At 44.3% G+C, this 19,131-nt stretch overlaps 1 protein-coding gene across 4 annotated transcripts in view; it reads left to right on the forward strand.

The window, feature by feature from the left end:
- The first annotated feature begins 11,551 nt into the window (after window positions 1-11,551).
- Window positions 11,552-19,131, forward strand: part of LOC118409288 (AT-rich interactive domain-containing protein 3A-like) — a 52,351-nt gene continuing 44,771 nt past the window's right edge. For 2 of the 4 annotated variants that reach the window (XM_035810180.1, XM_035810183.1), the window contains exons 1-3: window positions 11,552-11,751; window positions 12,436-13,041; window positions 17,885-17,989. In XM_035810180.1, coding sequence (XP_035666073.1) covers window positions 12,649-13,041; window positions 17,885-17,989 — 498 coding nt within the window. In that variant the 5' untranslated portion in view covers window positions 11,552-11,751; window positions 12,436-12,648. Of the gene's footprint in view, window positions 11,752-11,808; window positions 12,022-12,435; window positions 13,042-17,884; window positions 17,990-19,131 lie in introns of those variants that run through there. The other 2 variants (XM_035810181.1, XM_035810184.1) reach the window with 2 other exon arrangements.

The following is a 19,131-nucleotide window of genomic DNA, read 5'->3' on the forward strand; positions in this document are numbered from 1 at the left end:
AGCTAAAAATCAGTGCTAATTTCCAAAGATACAGTGGCAATTTTACGGTTGTCTTTACCTTCGGACATGTGACTATGATCATCAACGAAAAATGTTGCTCCTGAAAAAAAATGCCTACCTAGCTCGGTTTACCATTACAACATGCACACAAATAGGTAGTAGCAATCAGAATTTGGCCTAAAATGACATTGGCAGTCCATTCCTCATACACAGACGAGGAAGGAGAAGTCTCTCGCTATGTCTGAGGAAGGTAGCTGAAGAGTTACCGAAACTTCGGCAGAAGAAATACTTTATGCGTTGTAAAAAGGAACTCTTATTGCCTTTGTGTAGGGTGGGCTTTTTATCTCCTTGAAAACGGAGACATTGGGATAAGTTGATATATTTGTTGTACTTGTGTGTGTCCGCAGTTCCGTAATTTGTTTGTGAAAGATAGGCGCATCGGGGACACTTACTGCAAGTTGGGTTAAAGGTACCAGGGATGTGACATGGGGTGGAACTAGGCCGAGTTCAGAGTTTCACTCAGAGAGTCTCAGAAATTATTGAAGATGAACATACACGGAGGTAGGACAAACTTTTAGTAGTAAAACAAGAAATTTACAAAAAAATCGAAACGTTTCACAGAGGTGTGAGATTCCGTAGTTATTTGTTGTTGTTTTTTTTACATGTGCATGACATGAGTGTCCGCATTTACTTTGATACACTGTCTGTAGAGTGGCAGGAGGTGACTGGGAAGATGGCGTCACCCCAGAAGTCAGACGTACGGAACTGACAGCTTAGACTTAACAGGTCATGACAGGTCATGAGGTCAATGGAAGAGTTTACTAATTCAGGGGGAGGTATTCATTTTGTCTGTTTGTGCTTTTGCACCTAAATATCCCACATATGCTAGTACTTTTCTTAGCGGTTAATGGATACATTTAATGCTAGTCAAACCCTTCGCTCACCCGTCGGTTTTATTCGGTGATTATAGCAAATGACCATATACACCCCAGGGCAGGCCACTTATTAACCCTTTAGTAAACAAACTCTAGTTCACGGAGACCTTCCAACTCTTGTCTTCCAAGGACGGTGAGTTGGTGTAACAGTTGGTACACGGGGACGCTTGGCGCGCTCGTCAACTTGTCTTGATCAAGTCTAACCGTTCCCGCTCTTAATGGCAGGTCTGTGGCCGATCCCATGCCCGGGGTCATTAACCAATCACCGCGTGGACATCCCCAGTCGCTTAGTCCCTGCCCTTATCTCATGGAAAGACATCGCCAGGATTTGGGAACATCTCTTACAGTATTACACAGTTAAGGTTAATGACTGCCGCTCTTCGCCCACATGCAGATGAATAAAGATGTTATACAGACCACTCGACGGGGAGTTATCAAAAGAGGTCACGTTAGAAAGAGAGCTTAATTTGAATCGAAATTCGAATGTAGGAAGCCAACGATGGTTGTATTTTTCTTTCTTGCAACATTTCAAAGCAATTTCAACCAAAACCCTAGCGTAGATTTGTCTAAGCAATTTTGGAGCGGGGAGAGCGTCATTCGACAATTTTTAACTATTTTAGACAGAACTCGTCTTCGATGGCGCTCCTTCGATGAAGAAGTTTGGGTGACTGCGCCGTAGCTTACGATGATATCTGTGGATGTTTTAGTAGTAAATTTTCTTGTGTTTGTAATTTGCAAACAGCATAGTCGCGATCCAAGCACAGACAAAGAATATGCCAGAACTTTATTTTTCCCTTTCATTGTTTTCCGAAAACTCATGAGAACCAGCACGGGACTCTCCGGCGCAGTGTGACGACTAAAGGACTGTACTGTCCGTAAGATCTGACACACAGAAGACCCTCACATCGCTACCTTTAGTGCCTTGCGTTGTGCTATCCTTTAGATTTTTCCCATGTTTTAATCTCTCTAAGTATGTCGACTCCGTTCAGCACCGGACGTACCGCAATGACTAATTGACCGTCCATTCTTGTCCTTAGCTGAGCCTACACATTGTTGGGGAATGAACAGCGTAGCCGATCCATCCTCTCAAGTTAACTCCGAGAGAAAAGTTTGTCTTCCCGGCTTCCATCTAAGATTTCGCTAAATATTACTTCCCCAGCCTTAACAGCTCCCTTGCATCTGCGCCCTGCGCGCCTTGGTTATTGAAGTAGGCGCCCCAAATCGACCGATCCGGCCTTTTAGTTTTAGTAGCCCGCGTTATCTCCTCCATGAATCTTCCCCCGGAGCTAGGTCGGGCGTGTATAGATGGTGGCGCACAACATAAGAAGATAATATGTGATTTAGAATTATAAGTCCTGTAATTTAGGAAGACGGAACTTCCCGTTCTGAAGAGATGGCTCCGGGCCATACTTGGCTGAAGTGCGAAAATGGCTGTTTTATAAACAACAGATCGGCCACGGAAGACAGATAGCGCTTCTGAAGAGCTGCCTTGTCGCGGCGAATCAAACACGCAGGAGGAAGTTCTACTTGACCTTCAAGGAGAGAGTTCTGTTTCTTAGTTGAGTTTTTTTTTCCTGGCGACAAGGCCCAGCGAACTTTAGACAAGCATTCAGCGAGGAATCGCAATTTGCAGCACTGGTCAATAGTTACGTTCATCCCATGGGAAAACGCTTACGTTATAGCCAACTGTACCATTGATTCCAAAAGCCACAATAAATTGAATTGGTCGAAGTACTGGGAAGAGTACTTGTAAGTTTCATACGTAGTTTGACTGGATAGAACCAGTAATGTTTGGTGTTCGTTTGTTTGTTTGTGTTCTTCGTAATATTTTTCCTCTCATTCAAAGTGTATCGATCCTTGTTGGATTGTTCTTGAATTTACATTTATCACGCCAAACACAAGAGAAACTGTACCATTCCTACATGATTTTAACAAATGTTATGGCTCAAAGTAGCATAGAAATACTCAATTCGATGTATATAATAATTCCCTTTATTACCTATCGTAGTTTCCACTCGATATAGTCCACTAGTATTAACTATTGTAATAACTGAAACAAAACGTGTATGTGTATTACTAGACTGTACCTTCTGTTATCTATACATTGCCATACAGTGTCACTAATGCAATTGTTGCGCAATAAAGTATCTATCTCTCATTGTTGTCTATCTCTTATTTCACATTTTGGTCAGCCGCCAAGTTCGGTCGGCAGGGTTTTGACATGGAGAAAGGATGAATATGAATCTGAGGACTGTACCCAGGCCGTGAGTAGTGGCCTTCCGTTGCTAACTGGCGTCCTTCCATGATCGGGTTGATAGGAAGCGCCGTTATCCTCAGGAAGAGGCCGATCGTATCTCATACGGTAGAGGGGATGTATCTAACTCACTCTGGGATTGTACCACCCACAATCCCCTGCGTGCCGAACGCGTGACGATTGACCCATGAGGCCGCACCTAGGCACACATGCCGTATTGATGTCAATTTTTGACTAATACAGCAGAAGGAACAACAGTTGCCATTACAGTATGTCATTGCGGATTGAACATCAGTTCTAGACCTTTACTGCAAAATATTGCCACACAAGGCTTAGAACAGGTCAGAACATGACTTGTTGAAAAGATTCAGTTAACAGATACAAAATGAAACTATCGTTAGATATCAATGTATAGGTGCTGTTCAGTTCGTCAGTTATAATATCTATAGGCATGCGCAAGGCTTGTAGCAGAGTGGTGATCAAATTTTTCATTTCTATCCGGCTATGTCGAGGAAAGTTGGTGTCATCCCTGACTTGTCCCGCTTATCTTCAAATTTTCTGATACTAAATGCGTTCAACTAATTATAAATACTCTCGACATTCATGTGGACATCCATTGCAACATTTTATCTTCACTTCCACCGGTGCTAGATAACAGCCCTGTTAAGGAAAAAGACATTGAGTAAAAAGGAATACATTTGTCGACAGTTGAACATATCTGACTGATTCGAACCACAAATTCCCTTCTCGGATAAGCGGACCTTGGTCCTTTCTCTTGAGAGTGAATCGGGTTTTCGCGGACTAGTTCTCAGATCAAAGACGCTTTCACCCGGCAGACGCAACAGCATTTCATGTCTCGGACGGGCCACCGGCAAGTTTTGTAAACACCAAGTCGTATCAAATGAACCATACGTCATGGCAATTATCTGCGCATCTCCGTGCCCGGGCGATCCGTCTCCCTCTCCCGGCACAGCGCCACCGCAGCGCGCTAATGAAGACCTACAGGCCAGTTCTTCCACCAGACGGCGATCACGCTGCGACCTACCTGCGACCTAAATTTGATTTGCCAAAAAACAGTTCCTCAAACAACTGGATATGATTTTGGAAACGATCACAGACGTTTCAGACAGCCATACGGTGTCTTTTGTCAGTGACACTGGAGAACTCTTGTTGGAAATGGATGTCTAACCTTCACTGACTTGTCATTTTTTATTTCATAATTACAATTTCATGCAAACCGTTAAAGTATGACTGAAAAAGACAGAAAAATTAACAAAGCGTTCTTCTCATAATGTTGAAAATTCGTTGAGCACTCTATCAAATCGGTCAGTTGTAGTAAAAACGTTATTGTCAGTACCCTCCTTGGTCGTAGCAAGGTCCCCGCACTAGCTGAGTATGGGTGTAATGAAGACCTAACCGGGCACAGCCTCGAATCTGCTGCAAACGAATCTTTCATCGTGTCCCGAGCTGCTTGCCGCTATCCACCAAGTCGTTTATATTCCTACATCTCAGTCTCGGACGTCGGGACCGCGCAAAGCCTGTCCGTCTTGGAAGTTCGGATGCAGAACATCAAGGGACCCCCACTCTTTCGTTCGTTAGTGTATCTGGTCGTTTATCTGTGTCCTCCAGAAGCGGGCCAATTTCGCTAATGTCGGCGAGGGTCCGAATCGCACACACGGTTTGTCCGCGCTACAAAGCCAGCACAATCAAGCACTAATTCCCTATCATGGACAAAGATATCAGAAAATTGGACAGGAGATAATATCGTGACGAGGCCCTCAACCCGACCGGGCCAATTTCCTGCGCGAAATTACATTTGGAAGGCGCATCGGAAAGATACTATCCGAGCAAGAGCTCAACAATGAAGTTATGAGAAAGCGATCACCCCGTCTTTTCCCTCCCCATCTCCACGCTATAATTTATAACCATCCTTCCCAAATAAGGAACATCCAAGCACGGCAAGTACCCGATCCAATGGACTCTGCTGTCCCGAGAGGATTGTTCAATATTTCATACCAATTTGGTATCGAGTTTCCCCATCCCGCCTCCACAATAGGACCGGCCGCACCTTTTTAATCAACACCTTTATAAACCGGAGAGACCGAGACGTGCCGCACTCATTAAGCCAGTATCAATAGCGCGCAGTATCATTACCACCCGACCTGCCGGATTATAAAACTTTCATTTGCAATAAGGGTAGTGGGAGCGCCGCGCGTGTCTGCGCTCCTCTGTTCTCTCCATTATGTATGGACAGGTCAATATTAAAGGGACTGGTGCCGTCTCGCGCCATGCAGGACGCTGTAATATCAAACTCTTAATAATGTCTGACACTCACACGGGAGACGGGCAGGCTCATTTGCATATCGGATGTGAAAACTTGGCTTGGAGCCACGGCGCTGTGCAATTACAGCTGTGTATGTGTGGAGCCTGTGTTGTCAAATTTGATGTTTGAAGAAACATTCATTACTAGTAGTAAGTAGTAAGTAAATTATGTATACCTTGGCCAAGAAGATGATCTTTTTGGATCCGTCTGTTAGTCTTCCTGTCTGTCTTTCTGTCTGTCTGTCTGTTTATCTGTCTGTCTGTCTGTGCTGTCTATGCTGCCTGTCTGTTCACAGCATACCTCGAGAAATATTTGTTGTATTGGAAGAGGTCGGCATATGGAAGAAACGATTAGATTATGGGCCCTAGCGACTGTCTACTAAGCTGCAGACGAACTTCCGGTTTTGATTTCGTGTTCTGGACAAGCTATGCTATTTTCGTTTGTAGATGGCTCTTGTGGTCTGAAGGGCGTGACAAAAGTTTGGGCCCTCTAGCAGCTTAAGCTTGCTTATTCCTTTTATTCGCTATAACCTCTCTGACACCCGACTTCCTACCCAGCTAAAATTTGACAGATCACTCACCGAATTTCGGAGCGGAGACCAAGAACGAATTCTTTCACGTTTTCTGAGTTATGCTGTGTTTTGATGGTACTTTTATAGCGTGAATCATATTCCAATTATGTCAAAGGTCACACAGGTACTTGTGCGTGGGCGCTCAACGGTCGCTCAACGGTCGCTCAACGGTCTCACAGCGATCGTCGTCAGATGGCTGACAGAAAAACACGACATATGAGGAAAAGGTCACGTTTTTGCCCCATCAACCTCTGCTTGGAGGTCCTTGGATCCCTTCTGATCGCTTGTATGCCCATGTTGTATGTGAATGACAATATTCCCTACATCTGATGTGTTATCTTCTACACTGTGCGGAGAGTACCCTGCACTTGTCCAGGGGAAGTAAAACGGGGCCAGATACGGCCAGACGGTCTCATGAACCACGGCGATGGGAAGGCCAAATCATTTATCGCTATATGGTACCGCAACTAGTGAATATACTTCGGGTTCACTTTTCTTAATTGATTTTATCATGAATCTTACCCAACCGAGTTAAGTACAGGTCACAACAAAGACCAAATATACACATGTCGAGTATCTGGTTCTTCATCGCTTCTGTAATGTTCGAAATGCAGGACTGTATGGGGTTTAGCTATAGTCAGTTTTTCAAAACGAACGAGGAATATAGATTATGTGACTTGGTATTATTTTCCACATAGCAATGAATATTTGATTAATTTGAATGACTTGACAAACGAACAAAACACGCCTTCATTCCACAGAGAGTTCCTATCTGAGATGATATCTGTGGCATCTCGCTATGGTCAGCACGGTATGTGCTAATACCGGCCTGAGGCGGGGGGGGGGGGTACCCCTGTCTCTATCTCTTGCATTTTGTCCCAGGGGTTTTGAATGCATGTATCGTAATCGAAAGATGCGTAGGTGCGGGGAAATGGTATTGAGTTAATCTAACCTTCATAGATCTAGATTGATGTAGTTTAAACAAATAAAAATATGGGATGCGCAGAAATTTTTGAGCTAGAATGAGACCGATATCTAATTTTTTAAAAAAAGACTCACCATATCCCAGGGGATTTGAATAATCAATAGACATAGGTGCGGGGAAATGATATTGAGTTGATCTAAACTTCATATAGATCAGGATCAACTCTGGATAGCTTTGTACAGGTGCAAATGACTGAATGGTGCATAACATGTGGCTTTATTGGAGTAAATTTTTATCTAGATCAAAGTGAGTGCATATAGTTTTTCAAACTTGAATGGAGGCTGATCTTAATTGACAAAAACACTAACCATATCCGAGAAGATTTGAATAATCAATAGACATAGGTGCGGGGAAATGATATTGAGTTGATATAAACTTAATAGATTTAGATTAAACATATCAAATTAATGGGTGGATAGAACTTTTTCAAGCTTAAATGAAGGCTGATCTTTGATGATTTAAAAAAATTAACGCATCATGGGCATATCGGTATGACCAAATAGATAATGCGATGACCAGTTCTGTATGTCTGTATGCATGTGTTATCATTAGCCTGAGGGACCGCCACTTTCTAGTCGCATGAGGTTTGAATACTTTACGCGCTCTCAAGAAAAATATCTTGTATAATGTGGGAAAGGAATATGTGTTCATTTGTATTTTAGTGATCAAGTTTGATATATTGTAATATAAAATTTGGATCCAACCAGTAATAATAATGTAGTCCCTGTTCATTGTTTTTTATTTGAATATTACTGACATGATGTACTAGTATAAACGTGTGACTGAAAAGACAATAAAACACAAAGTGCAAAATCATTCTTATTCTACACAATTCGTTGAGCGATCTGTCAAATTTAGGTCGAAGAGAGAACACACTGAGAACGCTGTGATAGTGCCAGGTGTGGAAAGCTCCAGTATAAAATGTATTTCGTGCGATGCTGAAGGCCGCTCCATCAGTAGGTGCAGTACCATTTCACTCCGCTATGACATCACTACACACGTCAAACCCACCCTGCAACTGTGCGAACTTCTGATATCAAACACGCACAGAAGTTTCCCTCACCTGCACGTTCGCGCAGCAAGGTGCGATCTCCCAAGCTAGGCTTACCAAAAATCACATCATCTAAAAACATCGTGCGAGCTGAGGGAGAATATCACGCAATCTCAGCAGCATTTAACGTTAGTTCTCTGACTCCCAATAAATCACTTGAGCTTATCAGATATTGAAAGAGCCCATTCCGCTGTTGCCAGAACTAAATGTGTATCATGGCCCTTAATGTCTCATGTAATTCACATTTCTCTGGACTATCGGTGCAGGCATGACGGCTCGGGGAACTAAATAAACGACCAGGTATTGTGGCACAAGGTCATCGCACTTTAACTGTTTGAGAATTGGAACAAACACGATTCAGCCCCCTTTTTAATCCGGGAGAGTAGAAAAGTATTTTTAACAAGATGCATAAGATACCCCCTCTGCCGAATCATCTGTTTCACTGTATGTGATTTTATACTTGCCGCCTTTCTTAAAGCATTCGTCGCTTTCGCAAGTTTCTAATTGTAACATTTCGTCGCTAAATATAAGTATCACATTTTTATAGAAATTATACGTCCAAATTTGTCAAATTTGATTAGCAGGAGTAAAACTTTCTCCAGGTGACTGAAGAGTAAGAACTATATATTTGAGATTTTCTCTCTTTAGTGTTTTGGTCTAATTATATTTTTGTCCTGTTTTGTTAACATCCGTTTCGCTTTAGCTTCAACACTTTCAGAAGCTATAACATCAGCTCTCATAATTCCACCGGGTGCTATAACACCGTCGCGTCCAAAAAAATGTTACAGAGTCCTTCTCAAGATTGTTCTGAACACCTAAATATCTTAAGTGAATAAAACTAAAAGACCACTGACGTTTTATTGGCAAACGCCTTTAAATCACTTTACATTCAAGTATTGTTTTCATGTGGCGGTATTATGGTACTCTGAGGAATTATGAGAGACGATGTTACATGTTGATTTATTTGCCTGTTACTATCCAACTCAACCATTAGATAAAAATACAAACTAAACATCGTTCCGGTCAGACCCATCGACAAGTCGTCTGCCGTGCTGAAAGCCGCAGGGATTGATGCATGTGTTTATGGCTCTGATATCAGCACAGGAGCGCGCCTACATCCATTGTGAATGTCCCCGATTCGATGCCGAAAGACACAGACTATTCGAAAGAGTGTCCGAAATCACACCAAGCTTTTCATTGTTAAAAAACACACAAAATATACTCTTCCTACTAGTATCATTTAATTAACCTATTATATAGTATATAGTATATATGGGACGTTACTATTTTCAACTGTCTTCAAAGAAGAAGTCAAACCCGCGCAATAGTAACGCACGTAGGTTTAGTACCCCATTCTGTGCCGTATATTATATTTGTATGTTAGATTTTAGATTATCTACCTGTATTTAGACCACATTCAATCATTTTATGTATTTAATCATTGTTCACTTGTCAATTATCCCCATGGGCATGAATTTGCAATAAAACATCCATTGTGACTGGGAATTTATAACGTCGCGGAATCATGATACTGAGCGGAGACACCCTACATTGACCTAGATAGGGGGAACAAGTTTGTACCCGCGGGCGTCGGAATAAAATCTTCTCACCAAGTGTTTTTATCTGGGAAATTGTACCGCAGATTATTCTTCCACGGTTGTAAATATGACACGGAATCTTAGATTGTTCGACTGTGGAATTTTCAGGCTCATCTTTCTCTTCGAAGTTACAACGTTGGTAAGAGGTTTCTTTATATTGTTAGACTCAATATGCATCATGCAAAATCTTAAGGAATAAAAATATAAAATGAAAGTATACGTACATGTAGACTGTAAATGAAAGATTCCGAAAGTTTTGCCATTACCCTAAGAAAACAACTAGGTTATAGCGAGGAGGTTTAGTTTGAAAACTCCGTGGTCAAAATAAGATATTCCAACTTCCAAGGCACGAAAATAGTTTCCTTGCCAGACCAAGAAACGTCAAGAAAGGAGATATTGACGTATTGACATGATATCGACATTCTTCAACTTGTTGCGAGTCAGATCCGTCTGTTCAAAACTGGACCAGACAAAGAAAGTTCCGATCCTATCTCCCAACATCTCCATAACAGGTATCGGACAGTGATATCCAAGCAGATGTTGATATGATATTATTGGAAGATTGCAACATTTTCTGACTGTGTCGTCGAAAGACCCTGTCTGTTAGAAAAGCCATCACAACATCTGCTTGACACTAACTGGACAGTTCGGATTGCGCATCTTTAACAAGTAACATACCCGATATGCCAAAAAGCATGATTTGGGGAAAAAAAGCTTCCCAAAGATCTTGTAAGAATTTTACAAAATCATATCCAGTTACTTGATTAACTGCTTTTTTAGCATATCTTATTTCTTGAATGTCTAACCTTCTTCGACGTAACGACCCCGATAGACAACAAGTCTTGTTCTGTCAACCGCGACAAACTACCGGAGCGCCTGGCCGTTCCTTTCGGCTGCCTCCGGTTTAATTGTAATAATTACATATGTTTACATTCCTCCTGACAGTTCATATACGGTAATGATACACCTTTCGGGCGGTGGGGCAGGAGAACGGGTATGAAAGAGTTACCGAGAAGAGTGACTAGATTGGTACATCAGAAACTCTCATAACAGTCGCATATCAATATTCCAAGGAGCAGAAAGCTAATTGTAAATGATACTTTCAAATCTTGTTGATATCCTGCACTTTGATATCAAGACCTACGGCAATGTGTACTTTGATATTGCTGGTCTGTATTTTTCTTTACGCCACGTGGTTTTATGTCACATGCCAGTCGTTATGCAATAAAGTCGGATGTGAATGATGGAGAAATGGTAGCAAAGTTGGAGTCCACTCTTTTTCTCATCTAGTTAGAGGATGTTTGCCCTGGCGTGTTTTGTCGCGGAAACCACAATGGTGAATGGAGGGGGAAACGTTTTATGATGGGGGCAGTGGGACCAGGTGTATTTGCATAACAAACCACGTGGGTCCCCCCGGGCCACGCAAGCGCTCTGGTCATGATCAGGGGCCAATGGATTGTGGGTACTGGTCAGTGGCTAGTGGAAGGGGACGATCGTTAAGACTCCTTTAAGGAGGGAGAACGTCTTAAATACGTTCCTCGCAAAGTTGAGACGTCGGGAACTTTTAAAAAGTTCGTAACAAACTGCGGTGTCTTAAGCAGTATTTTATGTTTGAAGTATGGCGTACTCTTGCTCTGTTTCCTCTAGTTTTCTGTTGTAATTATTTCCAGAGTCGAATATTTTGTAAAGGAACTGTCAAAGTGGTAACATTCGAATGATATTTCATATCTACCGCGTCTCCTCGTCACTTCCGGGTTTACCAGTGGTACAACTTCTCAGCGCTTCGTGGTCTGACATGAATGTATTTTCCCGCCTCCCTCCTCCACCGAATCGCGTGAATTGTCCCCAATAAAAAAAGTAGCGCCCCCCGAGCGGCCCGTCCAGGTTACATACAGTCCGACCTGCCGGCACATCCACCCTACCAATCGCCCCGGACACCAGACACCAGCCCCCCGGCGGCAGAGCTGCCAACACCCGCCGAGAAACGATCGATCGATCGGGAAATGACTGATCGGACTGGCGGCCACAGCTGAGGTGAGGCCGTGCTCCGAATCTCAGATAAATTAACCTTATTAACTTTGATATCAAATAGGCGTAACCCGGTGGCGTGTAAATACACGCGCCGTGCATGTTTGATACCAGAGATCCGCCGTGGCGGGATGAGCACTCCGGCCGGGTGAAGGGTCGACAGATTATCAGCAGGGATCGCCGTGCTTAACCCTACGTAACCCGCGTAACCCCAACATATAGATAGTCGGGCCAGAGCGCTGACAATATTCTGTACTACTACTGTACTGCTGTGAGGTGAGTGTGTGGTGTGTGTGTGTGTATCATCGTAAACCGTGTCTGTCAGGGTAGGCAGAACGGTACGTACTATAGCATATGTGTCGACACGTGTTGTATAGGAGACACCTGCTACAAGGTGTTTGGTATATATTATAAGGAGATGTGGTGAAACAAGAAAAGAAATCTCTGTACGGCCCTCTCGCTCACTTGGTCTAGCATTGATTGAGCAGGGACTAAACCAGGCACCCGCTCGCCGGTTGACCTCTGGCCACCGAAAATGTGCGGCCGAGCGCTCGGCTATAATCGAATTTTGTCACTCTGCTGGGCGCTTCTTTTCTGGCCCCGATTTTACGGTCCAGATGTAATCGCGTGTTGCGCCTTTACCGGCCGGACCCCCGTTGAAATTCTCCCATTTTCCCATTTTCCACACAGCTCATTACCAGCGGCAAGTCCTCGTCCCGTGAAGACCAAGGGAGACCATCTGCCGGCCTTGCTACACCGACGACACCATATTACACACTCTCACCGGCTGAGTCGGACGGGACGTCAGCGCGCAACTGGTGGCTCCAGCTAGCGAGCAGAGAGACAACCCCGAGTAGTAGAAACCACCACACGGACGGAAGTACGACGGCTCTGCCCTGGGCTATGAAGGTGGACTCGGGCGGCGTGGACTTGAGCACCATGGAAAGTTTGCAGCGACAGGCGAGTCGAGACCTCAGCGACGACGACTCCGTCTCCCTGGAGCCCGGGGAGATCCCCCCGGAGGAGCTCAGGCGGCAGGTGGCCGAGGCCACGGCGGGAGACCGGCCCTTGAACCTCGAGCACCCCGGGCCGCGGCAGCCCGACCAGGCCGCCGCCAAGGAGAACGCTAACGCCGCGGTGTCCGTGTCGGTGCCCGGCCACTTCCACCAGGGGCTCGGGGTTGACAGCTCCCCGCCGGAGCTCTCCCCGGAGTCCCGAGAGCTCGCCTTCATGCAGCAACACCTGAACGCCCATGCCCACCAGGCCGAGTGGTCCTTCCAAGAACAGTTCAAGCAGGTACGATACATACACACATACACACACATATAACATGCACACATATGTATCTAACAACACACCAGCCACACCAGAGATTAATGGCTCCCTTGATAGCCATTTACAAAAGCTGTCCTTCACGTCAGACAGGTAGTGAACCATACACGAGGTCTACACACCCCTCTGTCCCTCCTACTACCCTCCCCAGTCGGGACCAAACTGGTCGACGTTCAGACGTTCTTACCCCCAGGTGGAACACATGGGGGGGGGGGGGGGGGCATTCCAGGGTAGTAAGGGCATTTCCTCGGGCGGGTAGTGTAGTCGTCCTCAGGTAGTCTCGCGGCCACACAGACGGGAGCCGGCCGGTGAGTGGGGTTTGTTTGGGTTCCGACACACCATTACATGCCCGTTTACAAGGTAGTAAAGTAAACACGGCTGCCTCCCACCCCCAGAAAACACCACTCGTTCATGTCAACTTGTCGGAAAAGTGACAAGAGACCAATATTTATCAACATGCCACGTCTGGTCTACTGGGTAGAAAATAACTCGCACAACGTTTCCTACCAGTACCTACGTTTAAACAAAGACCATAAACGACGCGTAAATTGCTCTTAATGCCTGCTCCTTTTTACACATCTGAATGGCCCTGCATAAAAAAAGGCAACCTGTGGCTTAGTGGCGGGCTTAACAGGGGAGTGACAATTCGGAAAATATCACTTAGCGTCGCGTTTGTCGAACAGGTGCGAAACCACCGAGTCATAAACAGACCAGCGCACCGACTTCAAACTACAACACGGCACGCATGACTACGGCGCATCAAGTCCACCGTGGATATTTATAAAAGATCTGCAAACGCATTCCCACATCTCTAAATTCCGACCCCCTCTGAGGATTGATGTTACGTTTAGAAAGTTGTCTATCAGCGCGGACTATTGGCGCCAGGGGACCAGCCGTCTGTACAAAACATCAATGGCAAAATGCCTTCTGATGTTCTAGTGTATGTACTGTACTTTCTCAGATCGAACTCCCAGGGCAAACCGCTGAATGAAACATGTCGATACGATGCCTCAAATTACGCGGTAACTAGGGAGAGGGCGTCGATACAAGGATACCGCCTGAGAGGCTTGTATCCCCGATCCTTTCTCATTAATCAAAAGTTACACACAAACTGATACATGGCGGGGTTTATAACGATTAATGTGTTCATCGCATGTATCGGGTAATCTCTGGACGTTTGGAGGACTTTGTGTTTGTTTTCGGCTCCGCGCCACTTTCGGCCGACGAAACAACCTTCTTAAAAGCGTATCTACAACAATTACCGGTCGCGGTGATTATAAATGCGACATATCAAGTCGGCAATCAAAATTCTGACTGCCGACGAAGGGCCTCATTGTTGGACATCCTGTGGGCCTTTTTGTGGCCGTTATCGAAGTGAAAAGACCTCTGATACGGCTTGATTCACCAAATAGCTGTACATTAACAGCCGACCCGCATGGCGTGTTGACATCCTGAAAATGGCCAAAGCGCTGCTGAATGCTGCAGAATCAGAGATCGGGCGGGGGGCATTTGGCCCTTTTGATCGTGAGGTTTTGTCTGGTTTCGTGGAGAAGAAAGGGGGCCAGGAAAAGAGGCCGTCGGTGAATGGAGCCAGTCATGCCGTATGCAGAGCTATGCGTGTTCGACAATGCCTGTATCAACATTTGGCCAGCATTATCATGCGATCAATAGATAGGCTTTGTGGCGGGAGTAATGTGCAGGTCTGAAGGAGGCTTGACGGGGAGGGACGCGATCAATTTGTCTTCGCCGACGTTTTTCCTCCCGCCCCGCAAAAAAACAGAGAACTTAGCGGGGGTCAATCTCCCCCCAACCCTCCTGATTACCCCTCTGCATTGATAGGGCGTTATCTTACATGCACACCTGACCTGAAAGTCAAATTCCAGCCACCATAAACTTCGATTTCACTTTCCAGGGGTCGCGCTCGACTGTTAGCCCCTAATCAGGGGGTGAATTTTCCACCATTTACCGGCCACCACAATTTTCATTGCCGCCCTACTGGGCTTTCTCGGCCCGATCCATCAGGCCCCATTTTCTCCCGGCCGGCGATCATATCGATAATACGATCGTCTGGATGCCGAAAAAGTGATTAAACCGGCCCATTCCCGGGCTAGGGCGGCTCAGATTAATTTATGCATTTCTCCATTAAGCTGGATCCGTGGGACATTGGGCCTTACGCGCTATCATCCCAGTCATAACCCTCGCACCGCTATCATTGGCCGCCACCACCCGTCCTCTTTAAAACCTTATAACAACTCGCAGATTGTGTAATGCAATATATGGCGACTTTTTATCAATAAGTGTAGTGCGTAATCACTATTGATCGCCAGCCGCATGCCTCCGATGGGCACTTCGGCACCAATGTGAAGTGCTGCACGGCATATACAGCCCGAACCGTGCGCCAGAATCTCCAATTAATGACGCTTTCCAATTATTTTTCTCGATGGGGGCAACCTTGGACGCGTCGGCCACCATCAGGTTGGAGCCGTTATATACATAAGGGTTCGCCTGAGAAGCAGAGGCGGACAACTCGCACCTCTAAAGGGTTCCTACATTGATACGGTTTTGATATAAAACTGAATACGTTCACGTGAAGAAAGCGTTTAAGCTGCAAATTGAATCCTGGCTACCGTGACATGTAGGCTGACCTATCCCTGGTATGTGCCACGGGTTCTGTTTGAATGGAAACACGGGAAGAGTTCGCGGGGTGGTGCGGAGAAGAGTTTGTGAATATCAGTCGCATTCTGGAAATATTTCAACATTCAAATCTAACTCTGCCAAGCTTATCTGAAATTCTGTCTGTAGCTGTAGTGCAGATAACTTTTTACTTAATGATTGATGATGGCAACGAACTATCTCGAAGGGAGACACTTTTAATTCAAAATAGATGTGTTTGATGATGTAAATGTCTAAGCCGAAGTTGGTTCACAATCATCCCGGTTTAAACAATATCGCAAACTTTGGTATTGAAGTTTCATAGCTATAGTATCAAGATTGTATGTTGTCTTATGATATTCTATTCTAAAAGTGGGTAGTGACGTTGGTAAAAGGAGGCTTGTTACAGTATCATTCCTAATTCACTACCAAGACTTGTGGAAAATGTTATGCTACGGTGAATTAAAATCATATACAGTACAAGACACGCTCAAAAAGTAGCTTCAGAGTAAGGGATGGCCGCTTTTCGCCCGAATCAACTAGTTTGCAAACTGGACGGCAAATCACAGCTAGTTGTCAACATATTTAGTATCTGGCAACAAGGAAATCATATTAAGTCTCATTATCCAAATGGCACAGATGTAGAGCAACACATTGCAATCATCAGAAACGTGGGAGAAACTGTTGAAGTGGCATAACTATGTTTAACGAAGAAACGACTATAAAACTGTAAGACGGTTTTATATTTCCACATTCTTGCTAAACATTGTTACCTGACTCGAACAAAAAGTCTCCATCTTGTCAACAATCGCAAGTAGATACCAGGGATTCTTACGTATCGTGGATACCCGCCGTATCTCAGGGTGCCTATATAAGCAGCACTAATTCCCTATTTGACTTAAGATTTGATGGAAACTTTATGGGACCATAATTCAAACTCAATCCACACTATAGTCCGCAGCGATGTTACCCAGATTAATTCCTCTTCACATAAAAGGCTATGAAATATTTAAATTTCATTTCTGGCCTATCATGTGGAGTGATTAGATACACAAATTACAAGCCGGCCGGCCTATTACATCCATATCACGAGCGCCGTTAATAATGCTCTACAGGCTTGATTCACGGCTCCCCTCTGTCCTATAAACTCCCTTTATACACAAGACAGGAGATGTTTTCTTCAAACTTTTACCAGACAACACACAGTTCAGACTTTATTGTTACTGTAGTGTAGAACTATGCGTGCTAGCGCCGGCTTGGCATGATAATCGTGTTTTAATGTATAAAATTGCTCAGTTGTGTAAATACCCACTGCTGGGACGCTATCGCTAATATCAAAGTTTATCCATATACTGTGAGTGGGAAAAATGCCGAGAGTTGTCACGCAAAAGTCGGGGGCGCGGTCAGAGGTCCAGTGTATATTGAAAAAAATCACCAGAAAGGGGTAAAAATAGTCACAATTTATTTAGACAGAGATATTTTGATGGCATTTCCATTCATCACGACCAACGCAACAGTAAACCCCGGCCAAGCCGCCGTCACAGCCGATTGCACCCTGTGGAATTATTGCGCAACACGTCATCTTAACTGAGAAACATTGAATATTAATGAGTCTTAATTTTCTAATCAAGATAGATGTGATGTGCTGTATGTGTTCGATTAGACGATCATTGATCTGAGTGAAACCCGTCCGTAGCGCGGAAGGAAACAATGTTACTGAGACAACATGCTAGAGAAACAACAACGCTTATTTATAGTCCATACTTCATACACTGTCGGAGTGTCACTAAGAAGAAACATGTACTGATTTGAGTTGTTGATTGTTGACACGAGTTGCTGTGTTGTATTTTGTGTGTGTTTTGTGTGTGTTCGGCATTGTCCAGCCCAGTGTGCTCCTCGGACAATGTCTTTATCAGGTTTGTAAAGACCTGTGTTTCTTGAGTAGAGAGGAACCTATAGTAACGTGTTTGTTTTAACTAACCAACTTCCTATAAACCTAAATCTGCTCTTTTCGCCTCCCTCCCCTGTTTTCTGAAATCGAATCTCTCTGCTTGGTTGCTATCTTTTGTTTGCAAACAATGAAATTAAAAATCTGCGGCTGTAAAAACTTTTCCAATTTTGATACAAATTGACCCCCTGATTCCTCTCTACACAGAAACAGCGTAAAATCCCGGCAGCGTTGGACAGCATGAAAGTGTCGGGGCAGCGACAGAGCGACTTTGGCCATAGTGCGCACCAGTACATGACGGCACTTAACGAGGTGAAGATGCTTGGGTTATCATTTCTGTGTGAGGACAATAACACAACTTAACTCCAGAAGAGTGTTGCTTCTTCCTGCTTTGTTTTGATTCATCCCTGTGTCCTAGACTAACTCGTAGGATCTATAGAATCTCTGAGAAAGCTAAACTGTCAAACGTCTTTGCACAAAGTTGTCTTTTCTGTCAGGGCAAGAACAGAAGAATTAATCTGGAGAAGAGTGTGACTTTTTCAACCTTTGTATTGATTCATTTATGTGCTCCAACATCAAGATTAACGTAAACTCGTAGGTTCTCTAAGCTAGGCTCTCTAAGAAGGCATTATTGTCATTCTTGAAAATTGTCCTTTCTGTCAGGGCAAGATAAGAAGAATTTATTTCTAGAAGAGTGTTGTTTTATCAACCTTTGTTTTGATTCAATATTGTGCTCCATCTCTGGAATTATTATATAGTCTCTCTACGCTCTTCGAGAAGGACTTCTTGAATTATCCTTTTCATGACAGTCAAGAACATAAGAAGAGTGTAACTTCTTCCCCTCTGTTGAGATCCATCTGTGTGTGTTCTACACCTTAATTGTAGCTTGTGTAGATTGTGTGAGAAGTCCAAACTGTGTCAAACCATGCGACTGTGTTTGGGTTGTGTACTAACTCGCCTTGGTTACGATGTTTGCCGTTACGGTCGGATTACAACACGCCAGACGTTGCCATTTTAAATATCAGTTGATTGATGTTTAAGAAATTGTCCCATGATATATGTTGAAACTAACATCATAGTTTGGAAGTGTAGTCAGTAGTGGGCCCTACTCGACAGTCCAGGACAAGTTTTGTAGCCCGGGGTAAAGCCAGTGGTGACAGGCAAATTGAGCGCTCAAACAAGTCGCAAATCTGTTATCAGAAGCGGATGTAATCTATACAAAAACATTGTAAAATGACGTCCGCATTGTGTCCACACTGCGGTGTGTGTGGTGGGAGGGAGAAGCAGCGGTTCGCCCAGACGATGCAGGGGCTTGTCGCTTGTAAATGGGTCGTCCCTTTTCCACCAATTCAAGAAAAGGTGAACTTGGAGTTGACCCATAAACAATGTCCCTAAGTTATCCAGAGTTCCTGTCGATACATCATACCACCTGAAGCATATTCAAACATGCCATT

Source organism: Branchiostoma floridae, chromosome 2, assembly GCF_000003815.2.
Source record: "Branchiostoma floridae strain S238N-H82 chromosome 2, Bfl_VNyyK, whole genome shotgun sequence".
Lineage (NCBI taxonomy): Eukaryota > Metazoa > Chordata > Leptocardii > Amphioxiformes > Branchiostomatidae > Branchiostoma > Branchiostoma floridae.